The sequence below is a fragment of the Ammodytes marinus genome (genome assembly GCF_949987685.1).
Source record: "Ammodytes marinus genome assembly, chromosome: 17".
Lineage (NCBI taxonomy): Eukaryota > Metazoa > Chordata > Actinopteri > Uranoscopiformes > Ammodytidae > Ammodytes > Ammodytes marinus.
The window spans coordinates 25,983,866-25,999,430 of NC_137221.1; the positions used below are offsets into that span (position 1 = coordinate 25,983,866).

At 38.4% G+C, this 15,565-nt stretch overlaps 1 protein-coding gene across 1 annotated transcript in view; it reads right to left on the reverse strand.

Annotated features, from left to right (window-relative positions):
- Nucleotides 1-1,288: 1,288 nt before the first annotated feature.
- thsd7aa (thrombospondin, type I, domain containing 7Aa) overlaps nucleotides 1,289-15,565 on the reverse strand; it is a gene marked incomplete at both ends in the record, with an annotated part of 129,034 nt that continues 114,757 nt past the window's right edge. Inside the window, 6 exons of the mRNA XM_080045915.1 lie at nucleotides 1,289-1,376; nucleotides 5,361-5,448; nucleotides 6,750-6,963; nucleotides 11,272-11,354; nucleotides 14,762-14,857; nucleotides 15,322-15,495. Coding sequence (XP_079902041.1) covers nucleotides 1,289-1,376; nucleotides 5,361-5,448; nucleotides 6,750-6,963; nucleotides 11,272-11,354; nucleotides 14,762-14,857; nucleotides 15,322-15,495 — 743 coding nt within the window. The remainder of the gene's footprint in view (nucleotides 1,377-5,360; nucleotides 5,449-6,749; nucleotides 6,964-11,271; nucleotides 11,355-14,761; nucleotides 14,858-15,321; nucleotides 15,496-15,565) is intronic.

Here is a 15,565-nt window from a genome sequence, read left to right on the forward strand (position 1 = left end):
CAGCGTTTGGAATAGAAAAGTCTCACCCAGTCCATCAGCCTCACTAAACTATTAAAGCCATAGTTAAGATGTGGTCTGTCCACTTTGGGAAAATCAAAAGTGTTCCCGAACGGACACACCCTTAAGCAAGTAAAAAGATGACTGTTACAGGGATCAGGAAGGTCAACAAATATGGGGACATTGGCAACATTTTCAAAAAGTATTTTCTTTTAAAGGCAATGATAGTGTTGTACAACTTTTTCTGTTAATGACAGAAAGTTGCTGAAATGGTCGGATCGAATGGGTTTTTCAATGCAGTCTATTGTCCTGCAGTCTAAGTCGATGATAGTAATGTGTAGCAATAATTTACAAAAGGACATAAGCCACAGTCAAACAATCATCAGAGTAATAAATGAACTCAGAGGCAGAGCTTGGGACGTTTTGGCTGTACATAGTAGAAAGGTCAATTGAGCAGACAAATAATTCCTATTTACATTGTGTCCCGTCATATCACACGTTAAGAGGTAATACAGTAGAAGAAACATATTAACAAACATTGGTGAGTTCTGTTTTAGCAAAAAAAGTCGACTTTTCTTTTTCTTTTTTTACATTTCTAGCACAAGACTGTACACCATCTTGCATTGAGAGAGGCAGTTTTCCTATGGCAAAAAGCTAGACATAAGTACATATCATGCTGCACTAATATAGTGCAAAAATGATGCCTGAAAAACAGAAGAAGAGGGGAAGAGGCAGGCAGACATGATGGTGACTCTGGGAATCTTTTGCTTTGTTTGTTCTCTGGTTTGAACGTTTTTTCTTGCAACATAGACCCAGCAGGCCACAATAACACTGAAGGAATTAGAATGTTCTTAATGGGACCAAAATATGACAGGTGTCCAACAGAGATGATGCAATAAAAAAAACAAGCAAAAAGACCCATGAAGAGTTGTGCTTTTAGAGGAAAAAATATATTTTTTTCAGCGGCGAACCTCTCCAACGGGCCATGGTTTTAGATGTTACCAGCAGTAGTTGTAGTTGATTGGCAGAGAAGCAAAAGGCAGACTTCCAGAAGAAGATATATTAAAGAATGTATGAAGGCTCTCGTGAAACAAAGTATCAAAAAATAAATAAATAAATAAGAAAGAGGACAGAGGAACATCAAGGCTGCTAAAAATGGACAATGGATTTTTAGTGTCTTGATCCACCTGTAGGTTTTAAACAATGCCCAGTGGCAGCCCTGACATCAGTGTCCTGCAGTAGTAGGACACAAATGTTTGTAGGTCATTGTTGGTGTTAGCAGGAAGACGTTCTACATGTCAGCATCTCCGTCGTACGCCAGCGTGAGAGGCTTCAGTCTGTTGTTCATCTGGCGTCGCTGTGGCCGCTTTGGCTTTTTGCTACAGAAGAAACAGGGAGAGAACCATTAGCTAAATCTTTTGTTTTTAAACCTTTATTTATACAGGTAAATCCCATTGAGACCAGAGACTCTTTTCAAGGGAGACCTGTTCCCATTTACACGTTGCCATTCACACACACACATTCATACACCGATAACAGGCTAACTATCGACATTCACACGAGGCAAGGTGGGTGAAGCGTCTTGCCTAAGGATACAACAACCATGACACAAGTGGCAGGGTGGGGATTGAACCGCCAACCCTTGGATCATTGGCCGACCCGCTCTACCACCTGAGACACAGTCGCCCCAACTGGTCATAACTGTTGAACCATAGCTATAAAGCGTTAAAGGTGCAGTCAGCGATTCTGGAGAATGCTTGTTGAGGGGGGAAAAAATGTGGGGGTCAAGATCAGTGAATATTTACTCACCGTCTGCTACCTGTCCGTAGCAGATTGTGGGGAGATAATCACTGATTTGACAGGTGACAGACAGTGCTAACCACTGCACCACCACTGTGCCACATGCAGATTCAATTGGTCTGCATTTGACGTTTAAAAAAAAGAATCTACTATGGACTCATAAGCAATACAATTCAGCTCATCTAAACTATGTTTCTGATACACTAAACAGCTTTATATTGCAAACACATGTATGACATTTAGAATTAGACTTGTGGACAGTGACAAGTATGTTAAATGCTTTTGTACAACATCTTGGATTAAATAGTTTTATCCAGTTGAACTCATGAATGGAAGAGAATAGCTAAATGACAATATGAAATGTGTATGGATGACCACAAGAGGAAAGATATTACAAATAGCCTAGGTGAGGCCTGAATGTCAGAGATTGTAAACTAAAGCCTTGTGTATTTTAGCTAGCTGTAGGACACCAATGTCATGATCACTATTATTTGTGTAAATTCTAATTTCTTTCTACTTGGTGTTTTGTCCTCCCAACCGTCCCTCCAAGGCAGCTGCCTGGAAGGCAGTGTTGGGAGGACAACAGTTATTGTTAGGGTTATGGTTATGGTTAGGGATAGAGTTAGTGCCTTTCAAGTAGCTCCAGGCAACGCTGCCTCCAAGGGACAAAACACCATGGAGCCATCAGACAGAAGCTATACTACTGCTCACCTCCACAACGTGATCCACGCCAAACGACTGAACAGGCACTTAATGTGTACGGGCACGAATGGACATCAGGCTCAGACAGTTAACATGAGGCCCTGGCTACGTTATGAGAGTTTCAAGGTGAGGTGTTGTGGTTGGCAGTGACTGTGGCAATGACTGTGGTGGTGGAGGAGTTGGATGCAGCAGTGTCTCATATTGGGGCTGAGCTTTCTGCTGCTGTGGCTGTTGGTGAAGCAGGCTGTGGCGCCGCTGCTCTTGCTCTAGTCTCTGGCAGGCGGGACAGGTGTAAGGCTCAGTGTGGCCGTCTGGGTCTGTCCAGTAAGCCTCGTCTGAGGGGGCTCTGGAGCTCAACGGCAAGCAAAGGCACCAACCATTATAGCTGGGAGCAAGGAGTGAGTGAGGGGTGAAGGTGGAGACAAAATGAAATGAAAGGAAACAAATGATGACAGATGAACTCAAAATGAAATGAAAAGTCAACTGAACAAATGAATAAACATAAACAAGTTATGTAATGGAGATTCCACCCAGGTTGAAATGACTTAACCAACCTTAATTAGCAGGGTTCATTTTGTAATATTTAAATATCTTGGGTAGTTTTGTAAGATTTATATATTTTGGATATTAAGGAATAACCAAAGGTTTTTGGGGCTAATAAAAGTGTTCACCCCTAGGATTAAAAGAGCTCTTTATCAAGGTATCCGATGTATGCCTCTATAGACAGGGATTATATTTAGGATTAAGGCAAAACACTGCAGGCAGATCATTGTTTTATCAAGCCCTGGTCAATTTAGAGATTGTTGTCTATTTTGCTTTTATAACATGTCTTCTTTCATACAAGTGTAAAGCATAGGTCCAAAATGTACATTTAGGTGTTTTTTTTTTATTTAAATCTTGTCTGTTTACATCTGTATATTTCTCCTATGCAACCATCTGTAACAAACATTATCTCAACATTAGTTTTTTTATAATACTCTGAACCAAAAAAACTTCTAAAAGTACTTACTACATGTAATGCAACTAAACAGATAACCATTCTTAGCACTTTTTTTAAGGTTTTTACAGAAGGACTCGTTGTACTGAATGTTAATCGTCTGATTTATGAGACATTTTCTTCTTAGAAACATGCTAAAAAGAAACAAATCTGAGAAAAAAAATTGAGAAACGAAAAACACGTAAGTTATAAAAATTAAATAAAGATTTTAAAACTGGGTTTATCATATATCTAGATTTTTTGGGTTTTTAAAGAGACATCTACACCTAATCAGTCAGATATTTTCATATGTTATACAAATAATTATCGTTTTCATCGAAGTAAGCAACTTTAATGATGGTATTTACAAGTTGAAAATGTTTTCACTATTCACCTGGAGGGTCTCACTTTAAACAGGGGCCTATTTCAGGTAGCTGGTTTTACATACTCTGAGTTTAATCGGTTGACGAGCAACTCTGGGTTTTCGGTTTCAGAACAGTGGATCAGCGTTGGGTTAATCAACTCTGAGCGTGTTCACTCTGGGTGGAGCGTGTGCATAAAAGCCATCGTCAATGGATCGCTGATAACATGATTCACCATGGAAACAGAAGAAACAAATGCTTGATCCTCCCACTTCTACACTTCTCAAAAAAGAAAAAAAAAGAAAACGTCTCCGCTCCTCCCACTAGAGTAAGAAATATTAACGAATGAGCTTATGGAGAAGAATGAACGGGGATATTGTCTCATAACTCTGATCTAATCACTTTGGCAATTCAGAAAAAAACGGTGCAAAAGTTTTTAGTCAAGAGCATCATTGCTTTCGTATGAGAAGCAAGTCTATTTTAAGAATTGAGTTACGCATATCAGCAGCAACAAAATTATTAAACTGCCGCTGCAAAGCATTGCTGACAGTGTTTTATATTCGCTGTAGCCTATTATGTAGGCAAGCTATAATAGGCCTAGGCTTACTGTGCAGTAAACAGACTTTCGCTTCTTTTAAATGGGGAGTGAAAGATATTAACGTTTGACACATAAGGTGACAGTTTCCATTGAAGAGCCTGATTGTTTTATTACCAGATCCCTTGTCCTCTAGTGATCACAGTTTAAATTATTATATTATTTCTATATTCATATTGGGCTATTTAACGAGGCTTGTCTGTGACTTTGGGATGACACAAGTGAACAGTAACGATCGCGTGCAGCCGCAGAATTACATTTCAACCTGACATAAATAGCCTATGTTCAGTGGCACAGATGTTAAAAAACTACTGATAATGATACAAATAAATAACGAGATACATACAATACAATAGGTTTATTAATCTGAATGTAAAGCATGTTCACGATGTGTAAGGTGGCCGCATATGAATGGCACGAGGGCTGAGAACAAGGCTACTGATCAGATAAATGATCGATCAAACGTAAAATCATCAGGAAATGATAAAAACATCCCGATGGAGATTTCTATCGAGTGATTTTGCTTCAAACTGTACAGGGACGCGTTGTGACAGTGACACTCTTTCTTCAGTCGGAGCTGCAGCGTAAAGTGAAAACAAACTCAGGGTAGGTCTAACCACCTATCCAGCAGGTTAGACCCACGGCGTATGTTGCCGCAGTAACTAACTCTCGGTTGCGCTGAACCTGCTTCTTGAAACGGAAAACCGAGAGTTTCCACTAACTCAGAGCGAACAAACTCTGGGTTGCCTCAAAACCAGCTACCTGAAATAGGCCCCAGATCTGTTTTTTTCTACATTGGGATACACCTCCATTACATCACTGAATGAAAGTTAATGATGGCATGAGTTGTGAATGCTGTGATGATGAGTATACATTGACACACACACACACGGTAGGGGAAACACATTAATAGAGTGTGGTACATTACCATGCTAAGTAAGTCATTGAGATTATAAAGACCAGCAGAACAAACGCTCCTGCTGCTACTCCATACACCCAGGTCTTCAGCTTCCCATCTGCACAGAGAAACACACACGACATCACTATTAAAATACAAGGCAAGGCACGTTTATTTATATAGCACAATTCAGACACAAGGCCATTCAAAGTGCTGTAATACACTGTAAGGGGAAATGCTGGTGACATTTAACTTCCTTTAAAAAGCAGAAGGGGGCAGTAGAGTTACAGATGTTAACACCCTCTATTATATACAGCCTAGCCCTAGGAAGTTAACAATCCCTGCGCTCCAAATCACATACTCTTTTTTTTTACTACACTACATACTAAAGTACAGAAGAGTTTTAGGGCCACAGGAGAGAAAAAAAAATCAGATGAGGAAGATTTTTTTTTGTTGAGAAATGTCGAGAATAAAGACGAATACTCCAAAATGCTATTGGAGTTAGTAGGGCATTTATGTATTTTCAGCGTACTACGATTGACGTGCATCTATTGGGACGTCCTAAATCTTTTTCTGGCATACTATATAGTAGGGAAGTATGGGGATTGGAATGCAGGTAATATGTGATTCAGCCACATGTTTCTGTCTATTTGTCCCTGAACCATCAATGTAACACAGTTACACAGCTCAATAAGACAGTAGTATTATTATAGATGCTGAATGTGCTATTTGACTGCAACACATCCCTCTTTAAATATGCTGAGATAAGTCACTGTGTTAATGAGAACAGATACAAATATACATGTTAATTACACACCATCGCATATGTTCCATACGACCTCCTTCTGGAGTTTTAATTATCATTTTAATGCGTTCATTTTTAAATTGTACTATATTATTTGAACGTATTATCATAAGATTATAAAGCCTACAAGCTGTACATGCATATAGCAGTCTATTCTCTCTCTCTCTCTGTACAAAAGTTCTGATTGTTTATCTTGTCTATCCTTCTAATCTTTTATGTTCTTTTTGTTTTTTGTGTTTACAAAAAATCAAAGATAAGTATCGTTAGCCTCATAGCATAATTGCCTTCATCATATTTACTCTACTCTACTTTTACTCTACATCTACTCTATTCTACATCTACTCTACTCTACATCTACTTTACCCTACTCTATAACCCTTAAAATATGACTTAGGCAATTATGCTATTAGGCTAACCAAAAGTAGATGTAGAGTAGAGTAGATTTAGAATAGAGTAGATGACATTTACTCTATTCTATTCTATTACTACTTTACTTTTACTCTACATCATGTAGAGTAAAAGTAAAGTAGTAATAGAGTAAATATGACTTAAGCAATTATGTTTTTAGGCTAACAGTATATAGAATAATATTTTATGTTTGTCATTCAACATACCTGGGCTGAAGGGCTGCAGGAACCAGGTGCGCCCCGCTCTGCCCGGCGAGCTGGCCTCGGGCATGGCGGGGTTGAAGGCTCGGATGGTCTTCACGTCGGCCCGGTTGTCTCCCGCTGTGGGGATCTCCAGCACAGGGATGACCGTACACTGGTCCAACACACCGTCTGACGTCATCACCTCGGTGTAGCCGTCCTCACAGCCACACACTCCTGCCTGGATGGACACAAGGAGGAACCACGGTTAACCACAAGAAGTCAAGCAACTGTAGTTCATATTGAAGGCCAGACACTACTACAGGCAACAACATACGTTTTTTTTTCTTTTTTTAAACAATGTGATTTTTCTGTAATTAACATGTATTCTTTCATAGAAGAAAACGGTCCAAAGTGTACATTTAGGTGTTCATCTGACTAAATCTTTGTCTGTGTATTTCTCCAATACAACACTCTTTACTGACCTTAATCTCAACAATCGTTTTGTTTTTTTCAATACTCAGAAACCAAAAATCTCAACTTCTAAAAGCACTTACATGAACTAAACGTTCCATAATCATTCTTAGCGCTGTTATGAAGGTTACAACAGTGAGTATTTTTCATATGTCTTTAAATGTCTGATTTATGATACATTTTACAGGTTGAATGCTATGCCCTAATTGATGATCTCTGAGAAAAACTACAAATAAACTGCAAAATAAATCAATAGGAATGTGCAAACAAAGACTTAATAAACAAGGATTGATAAAGGGGTTCCACATGGGGGGGAAGAAAGATTACTAAGGAAAGCTTAAGAAACTCAATGACACTTCCAAATCAGCTCTGGATTCTGAACATCTGTCAGTCTGTCTCCCTGCTCCTTGAAAGCAATTCTTCTGTATTTTTGCTGGTCTTTTGTCATAAAGATGATGGGTTGGTTTGACTCTATTATACAACCTCATCTTCTGTTTCCCCTTTGTTTCCTCTGTCCCAGTTCCCCAAAGGGTTCCCTCTTTTGTTCTGTATAGATGGTATGTTATTGATAGAGATCATGTATGAGTGGTAAGGTGATGTTAGTGCAACAACACTGTGTTATTGTAGCAACCGCCTTGTAGAACTAATCCATTGAGGCCTTCTGAAATACTTTTAGTGTTTGCCGCTACATCATATATAGGGGAGAACGGGTTAATGTGAGGCACTTTTTACATTTGCTCCCCTCTAAGGGAGCTATAATGATTTATCAGTCAAATTTACACATTTCCCATTAATTCAGGATGTTTCCTAGAAATGGGCATTAGCAGAATTTATTCATGACAAAGGGAAGTTAAAATATGATTGTTTGAAAAAAAACAGAGAGATCAAGGGGGTAAACTGATCCACTTACATTTTCCACTCTGAAACTACCATAACAACACATGTTGTAACAGCTAGAATCCTGACAGCTAGCTTGAAAACCAAATATTACAAAACTAATGTCGGACTAGTAACAGAATCATGGAGTTTGTTCAATTAAGAAGAAAAAATTCTAAACACTTGAAAGTAACTCTGATCAAATACACCATATAATTCATATTCAATAATTAACATTCAAATGACAGATAGAACCAGTTAGATTAAAACACAGTTTGGGGGTCAGAACACAGGACCCTTAGAGCCAGCTAGTGTCTGGGGGTCAGAGCAAAGAACAATCAGAACCAGCTAGAACAGCCTGGGACTCAGAACACAGGACTAGACCCAGCTGTCATTTTCCATCTTTTGAGTCTTAATTAATATTAATATTAATTAAGTCTTAATTAATATTAATATTAATATTGTTCTCCATTTGTTTTATTGGGATCATTCATTAAATAAAGACATACTACTTAGAGTCTATTGATGTTAAAGGTCACTCTCCTGTCCCCCACATACATACGTGCCAAACCATGTCCTTGCTGACACCCCTATAACCATTCAACCCCCACCTCCAGCCCACATGGTCTTTTGTCTTATTCAAACTAGTCACCTTGCTACCTCAAATATAATGGATTCATTAAAAGAGGGCACAGACACTGTCTCACTTTACCCCACAGCACTTGTCTCACTTTACCCTACTGCCACAATTTGAGAAAAAACAACCTCTCATCATCACATGGTTTCATATGTTGGCAGTTCATCAACATGTATGATAGAAGTTTTTCTACCTGAATCAATTTGCTTTGGCACAACAATCGATTAAGTTGACAGAAAGAAAATTTACTTTTACATGCAGAAAATACATTTTTGTGAAAAAAAACAGGTAACACTTTATAATAACTATCCGTTGTAACTCGTTAATAGATCATTAGTAAACTCTTAATTAATGATTATTAATGATTTGTTAAGTGTTTGTTAGCAGTTTGTTAAGGATTTATAACAATAGTAGATAGTTAATAGCTTAATAATTGAATCAGTTCATCTGGGACGAGGCTGAAATAGGCTATAGACTATACACAGTGCATGGGCAACTGAGGGCAGCCCCATTTTCAAATATTTTTAAATAAACTCAATACACACTGTGCATGCCATGGACTTGAACGTGACGTGATCAGTTAATCTCGGATTACCTCCCAGATGAACTGATTCAATTATTAAGCTATTAACTATCTACCATTGTTATAAATCCTTAACAAACTGCTAACAAACACTTAACAAATCATTAATAATCATTAATTAAGAGTTTACTAATGATCTATTAACGAGTTACAACGGATAGTTATTATAAAGTGTTACCAAAAAACATGCTTACCATGAGGTCCTCTCTTTCATGGCAAAGGGGAAATGAGAGGGGCTTGAAAACATATATCTCACATGACCAAACATGTGTTCCATTGCCTAGATACAGGGGGTGTCTCACATTACCTGATGGCTCACATTCCCCCATTCTCCCCTACATATATATACTGTATATATATAGGATCTAACATACAATGTTGCCTACAGACATTTATATCTCATGCTACATCAGTACATTTATTCTGTGCCAATTCTATGTATAATGTCTCAAATCTTAAACATGTGTCTGGGACAGCCAATTCAATTAAAAACTATCTTTAGCGAAGGTGTTGAGAATTAAACTATATACTATTGCCCTTTGAAAAAGCCTTCTACAAAACGGGGGCCAGGTGTGTATATGTTAATGTTGAAAATCAGCTCAGTAACATGATCTGGTGGTCTGATTTATTAGAGAGAGTGTCTAGGCTGGTGTGTGTGTGTGTGTGTGTGTGTGTGTGTGTGTGTGTGTGTGTGTGTGTGTGTGTGTGTGTGTGTGCGTGCGTGCGTGTTTGTGTACAGCTGTGGAACCCCCCCTCTCCCTCTCTCTCTATCCCTGGCACAATCTATCTCTCTCCCTGCAGGGGGTCCCGGCTCCCCAACAATCTCTGGAGGATAATCGGCCTCAGGAATCCCCCGCCATGCACACATTAGCGGGCGTAAACCCAGCAACAACAGGCAGATCTGGAAGATGAGGAAAATTACCACATACGTCTTCTTAGTGGCAAAACAAAGGAAAATATGTGAACCGGAAAGATACCAGAAGCGCTCCTCCTGACACTTTTCCTTTTATAAATAAAAGAGTTCCTTGGTGTTAACAATGTTATGTGTGACTATTTGATCACCTCTGCACCAAAGACCACCTTGTTAGATTTTGTTACCACCCAACACCTTACATTGTACTGTCCAATAGAAGTACTAATACAACAATGCCCTCAGCTCCGAACGAAAAACCATAACCAATACTTCCCTTCAGTACTTTGAAATTGAGGAATACAAACATGTGTTTCTACAAGTTTACGTTCCAAAATGTGCCATATTCAACTTTTTAGAAAGCAACTATGTAGGAACTCTGCCTGAAATAAATGGTCTTAAGGTAAGAATTAGTTATGAGTTATAAAAAAAAACATTAGTCACCACTGAGTGAACAATGTATGCTAGTTCCTTCACAACTGATCTGTTTTACAGAGGAATGATTGACAGTGCAGGTTTTTTCTTTTAATGTAGATCATTCTGTGTTGCATTAGAAATGCTATAAGACCATATTATTATCCAGACTGAGTGCTGTGTGTAAACACCCACTTGGTTTGTTAATCCATGCCCTTAATTTGAAGATTCTCTCTTATTCTGTACATGTCTGTCCCAAAGTCCACGTGAGATAACCTCCATGACATCACACGTTGACTTTTCTTGACATGAAAAAGCTCCTTCAAAACCACATTATACATAATCAAACTGTTTGTCATATCATGATTGACCTGAATGTTGTCTTCATGGTTCATTATATAGTATTAGATTCATTGCATGCTGGGAAAAGCTGGGCATTCTAGGATGTTGTGAGAAAAAAAAAATAAACCTTTGAACTCTTACGTTGTACAAGTGTTAGGAATCTCTGTATCAGCCAAACAAAATGGGCTGACTTTAGAAAACTAAGGATTTTAAAAGAGCTCCAATGTCGTGCACATCTGTTAAAAGAATGCTGAAGATTTCATTTGAACACAAATTCATGCAATACGTTTCAATCACTCTATCCAAAACCCACCTCTGTGCACAGGGAGCGTGGCTTGGTGCAGGGCGGGTCACAGGATCGGTCAGCCATGGGTTTGGCTGTTGCCGGACATCCACCTGTGAAGCAAAAGGCAAAACTCATGTCATCAGAAGCTGGTGTTTCTCTCACTGTAAGAAACAGTGTCAGAACTTTAAATTCAGTCATTCAATAACATTAGAGTCTAGAAAAGATTATTTATATTATTAATATTTGTGTGGTTATTTACTGTATAAAAAATGACCTCTGCCATTCTTGTTATCTATAGTTATTTCCATTGTACCAAAAACACAAATGTGGTGACACGTGTAAAAAACATTTATTAGTCTACTGTATATATATATATATATATATATATATGTATATATATATATATATATGTATATATATATATGCTATATATAATGACCTTAAGCCATAGCAGACAGGCTTTTGACCTGCTCGTGGAATAAAAACAGTACTGGAGATTTATTTCTAAATATGAACAAGACTTGTGATATCTTGAATCACAACTATTTCCTTTCAATTGATTTGATCATTTTGCTTTTAGTTGTGACAGAGTTGAGTTTTATTTTTAAATCAAGTTCCCAAATGATTAAACGAGGTGTCCCATAGGGATCAATATTGGGCCCTCATTAACATCTGATTTTGATAATTTTTCCAAACCTTTTTAGAAAACTATTTTAGACTTTAAATCTTAAGGGCCAGCTGTGGCTCAAGAGTCAGAGTTCATTTCCACTGATTGGCAGTGCCCACCTCCTGCCACACGTCGAAATTGTCTTTGATACACCTACTTTTATCCACGGCCTAAATGGAAATGGAATCAATAATGCATGAGAAACAGTCAAGACTGTGTTTCGATGGGGTATTTTTCTATAACAATGCAGGTCGTCAGTCTCCATCCCTGCTGTATTTCTTGAACCATTTGCTCAAAAAAACTGAAAAACACTTCCCATAACTATGGAGTAGAGTGACTAGCCACTCTCTGGTGGCATTTGGCTATAAAAACACTCACTATGACTTCAGTTCGTATCAACCATTCTTGCAGTGGGTGTTTTTTGCCCTCTGGCAGCAGGAAGACAGTAATGAGCCCATTACGGCTTGCCTGGCCGCATAGGAATGAGGCAAAGAAAATGCGGCACCACTGGGGAGTTATATGATTGGGTTCAATGGTCATAAGTGACAGCTAGAAGGCATCAGCATACTTGTGTTTGGATTCATGAACTTGGTTTTTAGATGCTGAGATATTTTAATTTGAGTTCAAACTGAAAACCTTGAGCCCGATCAGAGGATTGGGTTAGCTTTAAAAGTCCCTTTCGCCATTCCAACTCAACTTGGGAATACTGATCGACCGGTATTCAACTTGCTACTGGTATTAATTAACTTCAACACATTAATAAATGTATCCGAGGCAAAGGCAAGATTTTCCATGTCCACCACTCTGAATTAAATCAATACATTAACACATATACAAGAGGATCGAGAGTATAAACGGTACTAGAGGGGTGTATTATTTGTTTTGAATGTCATTCCACTTCAGACTTTAGAATTTACAATGTTGTCAGTAGCATGGTAATCATTCAGTCACTTGGTGATAAGGTTAATCTAGGGGGTGTTTCTGAAGTGTAGACTATTTAGGGTAAGCAATATGTACTCGAATCTGCAATTTTGTTATACGCTTTCGGATAAGGCAGTCATTGGAAGACAGCACAACTGACATTGATCCATCCAGCAGACTTTGCGAGAAAACACACGTCTGCAGAAACATGGTAATCTATCAGAGCATTCTTGAATATGTATTAGGCAGTGCGCTCGGGGAGAGAGCTCGGATGAATATTCATGAGGGGAACACTACTGCTTGGCGAGGAAACATTTACAAGTATGAGCAAAAAAACATGCAGTGTGCTAATAAGAGCAGCTCCCCTTCGTATGCACACCATCTGGAGTAGTGGATATCGCTGACATTCCCCCTCTTCACTTCAACTCAGAGCTGAGTGTTGGTTGCTCACCTATTCCTGAAATATGACATGGCCACAGGCTATAAATAAAAGCACATGCCCTGACAAGAGGTACTCAATTCTTCCAGATAGGCCTTCTTCAAATGGTATACCAGCTTTGTAGAATTGGGGGAATACATAAAGCTATGAGCACTGAGGTTAACCCCGACATGTGATGGACAATAGGATTAAACTATGACTGTGGCATTGCTACGGATTAAAACTCATCTGCTTACAGTGTCCCTGGAACTCGCCGTCATAAAAATTGCTTGGAAAAGCTGTCTGGGATTGTGACACTCTGGGGGAGACAGTTTTTTAAATAACCTTATCCACATTATCACCCTGCCACACACATTACCATGTGTCAAGAGCTGTGCGGGGGGAGCTTAACTCATTTAGGTCACTGCCTTTCTGTTTGACTGGAGTCACAATTTACACACTGGTCCACATGAGGAGTGTGTTTGAAGTTTTTTCCCAGTGTGAAAAGTCGGATCTCACATGGATAGATTGGACTTTGACGAACAATTGTCAGACTGTAGACATCTCATTACATAGGTTGTGAAACTATGTCTTGTGTTGAACTAATTGGATACATTGAGAATATATTAAGGCAAAAAAGAAATAGATGAAAGATTTTACCAATTGTTTTTAGATTTGGGTATTAAAAACTATATTGAAGGGGCAATAAAGGAAAGTGATTTTTTTTCTCTTTTAATGCTTAAATTGAGCGTAGTCTTAATTTCATTAGAGGGGAGGTTCTATTTTAAAACTTTTTCTTATTCCAGATTTATGCATTTGGAAATGTTAAAGCGTGTTAATGTCTACAGCAGCTTCACATCTGCCCACTGTTTAAGTTTGGCTCATTCGGTTTGTACAGAGGAAATGATGACTTATCTTAAAATAGAGTTAACCAGGAACAGTTAATACAAACTGTGTAGAAAGGATGACATCCTTTTTCACATGGCAGAAATTTGAGATTTATTGTTTGACTTCTAAATCTGCAATTAAGTTCCTATGATAGTAATGTGTTCCATTAACATAATCATTGTAATGAAGAAACAAAAACTATCACTTAATACTGTTAAATGTGATGTCGGGGATATGACAGGCATTCTATTAGTCAAGGAGAAGATCAAAACAAGTGGCTCAAAAGTGATTAGCAGTAGCTAATGCAGGGTGGAAGATTCATTTTTTTTAAAGGATGAACAAAGGGGAATCTTTATGAATCCCCCAGACATTGTTGCTGAATGTATTTAATGATCATGTAAGTCTTTGGTAATTAACATTGCTTGATTGTCCAGCCGTATGACTGTGACTGGTAATATCAAGCAATAGTATTACTATTAGCCATGAAGTACCTGTGAGAAGGGTGGCTAGCTTTTGACTTGTCTAAGTGCAAAACTATGAGTGGCTTTGATTAACCATGTCCTGATTCCAGTCCTAACTAATTAGTTCGATATAATTTCATCCAGAGGTACATGATACTTTACCTGTGACATTTAGTCCATCTGAGCGCTGACACCAGACGGGGCGAGATGATGACCTCCATGGTCCAGTCCTCCAATTGTACTCAAAACACTGCCCCTCTGCAGGAAGAGCCATTGATAGAAAAGCTTTAATTACAATGTAGCTTAAATGTAAAAAAAAAAAAAAAAATAAAAAAAAAAAATGGTAACACTTTACAATAAGGGTGCATTAATTAACTGTTAGTTACTGCTTAATAAACGCATAATAAATATTAACTCATCATTATCTAACCGTTAATAAATGCTTAAGTAATGCTTAAAAAACATTAACTAACTGTTATGTTTAATTAATGCTTAACAAAGCAGTAGGTCATTCTTAACCAACTATAAATAACTAAGCAATAATAGTTAGTAAATGCCTAATAACCATTAACTAACCTTTAATAGCATTAACTAAGCAATAATTAACAGTTCATTAATGTGACCTTATTGTACAGTGTTACCAACAACTTTAACAATTGTACTCCAATAATTGATATGGCTCAGTGAATGGCTCTAGAGTCATGTTAGGGTTCCAGACTGACCTGTACAGGGCCGGGCCTCTAGCTCCTGCTCTGGACACTGCAGCAGGTTATCTGGGTCCTGGGCCACCACGGCTCTGGAGCGCACCTGAACCGAACCGAACCCAAGATCCTTCCCACTCACACAGCTCAGCTGGCAGGGACTCCACACAGTCCAGTCGGTCAGGTAGCACTCTCCTACAGAAAGAGACAGGGGAGTTTAGTAACCAAAACTAAAAAATCACTCTTCGGTATTCTATGTACCATA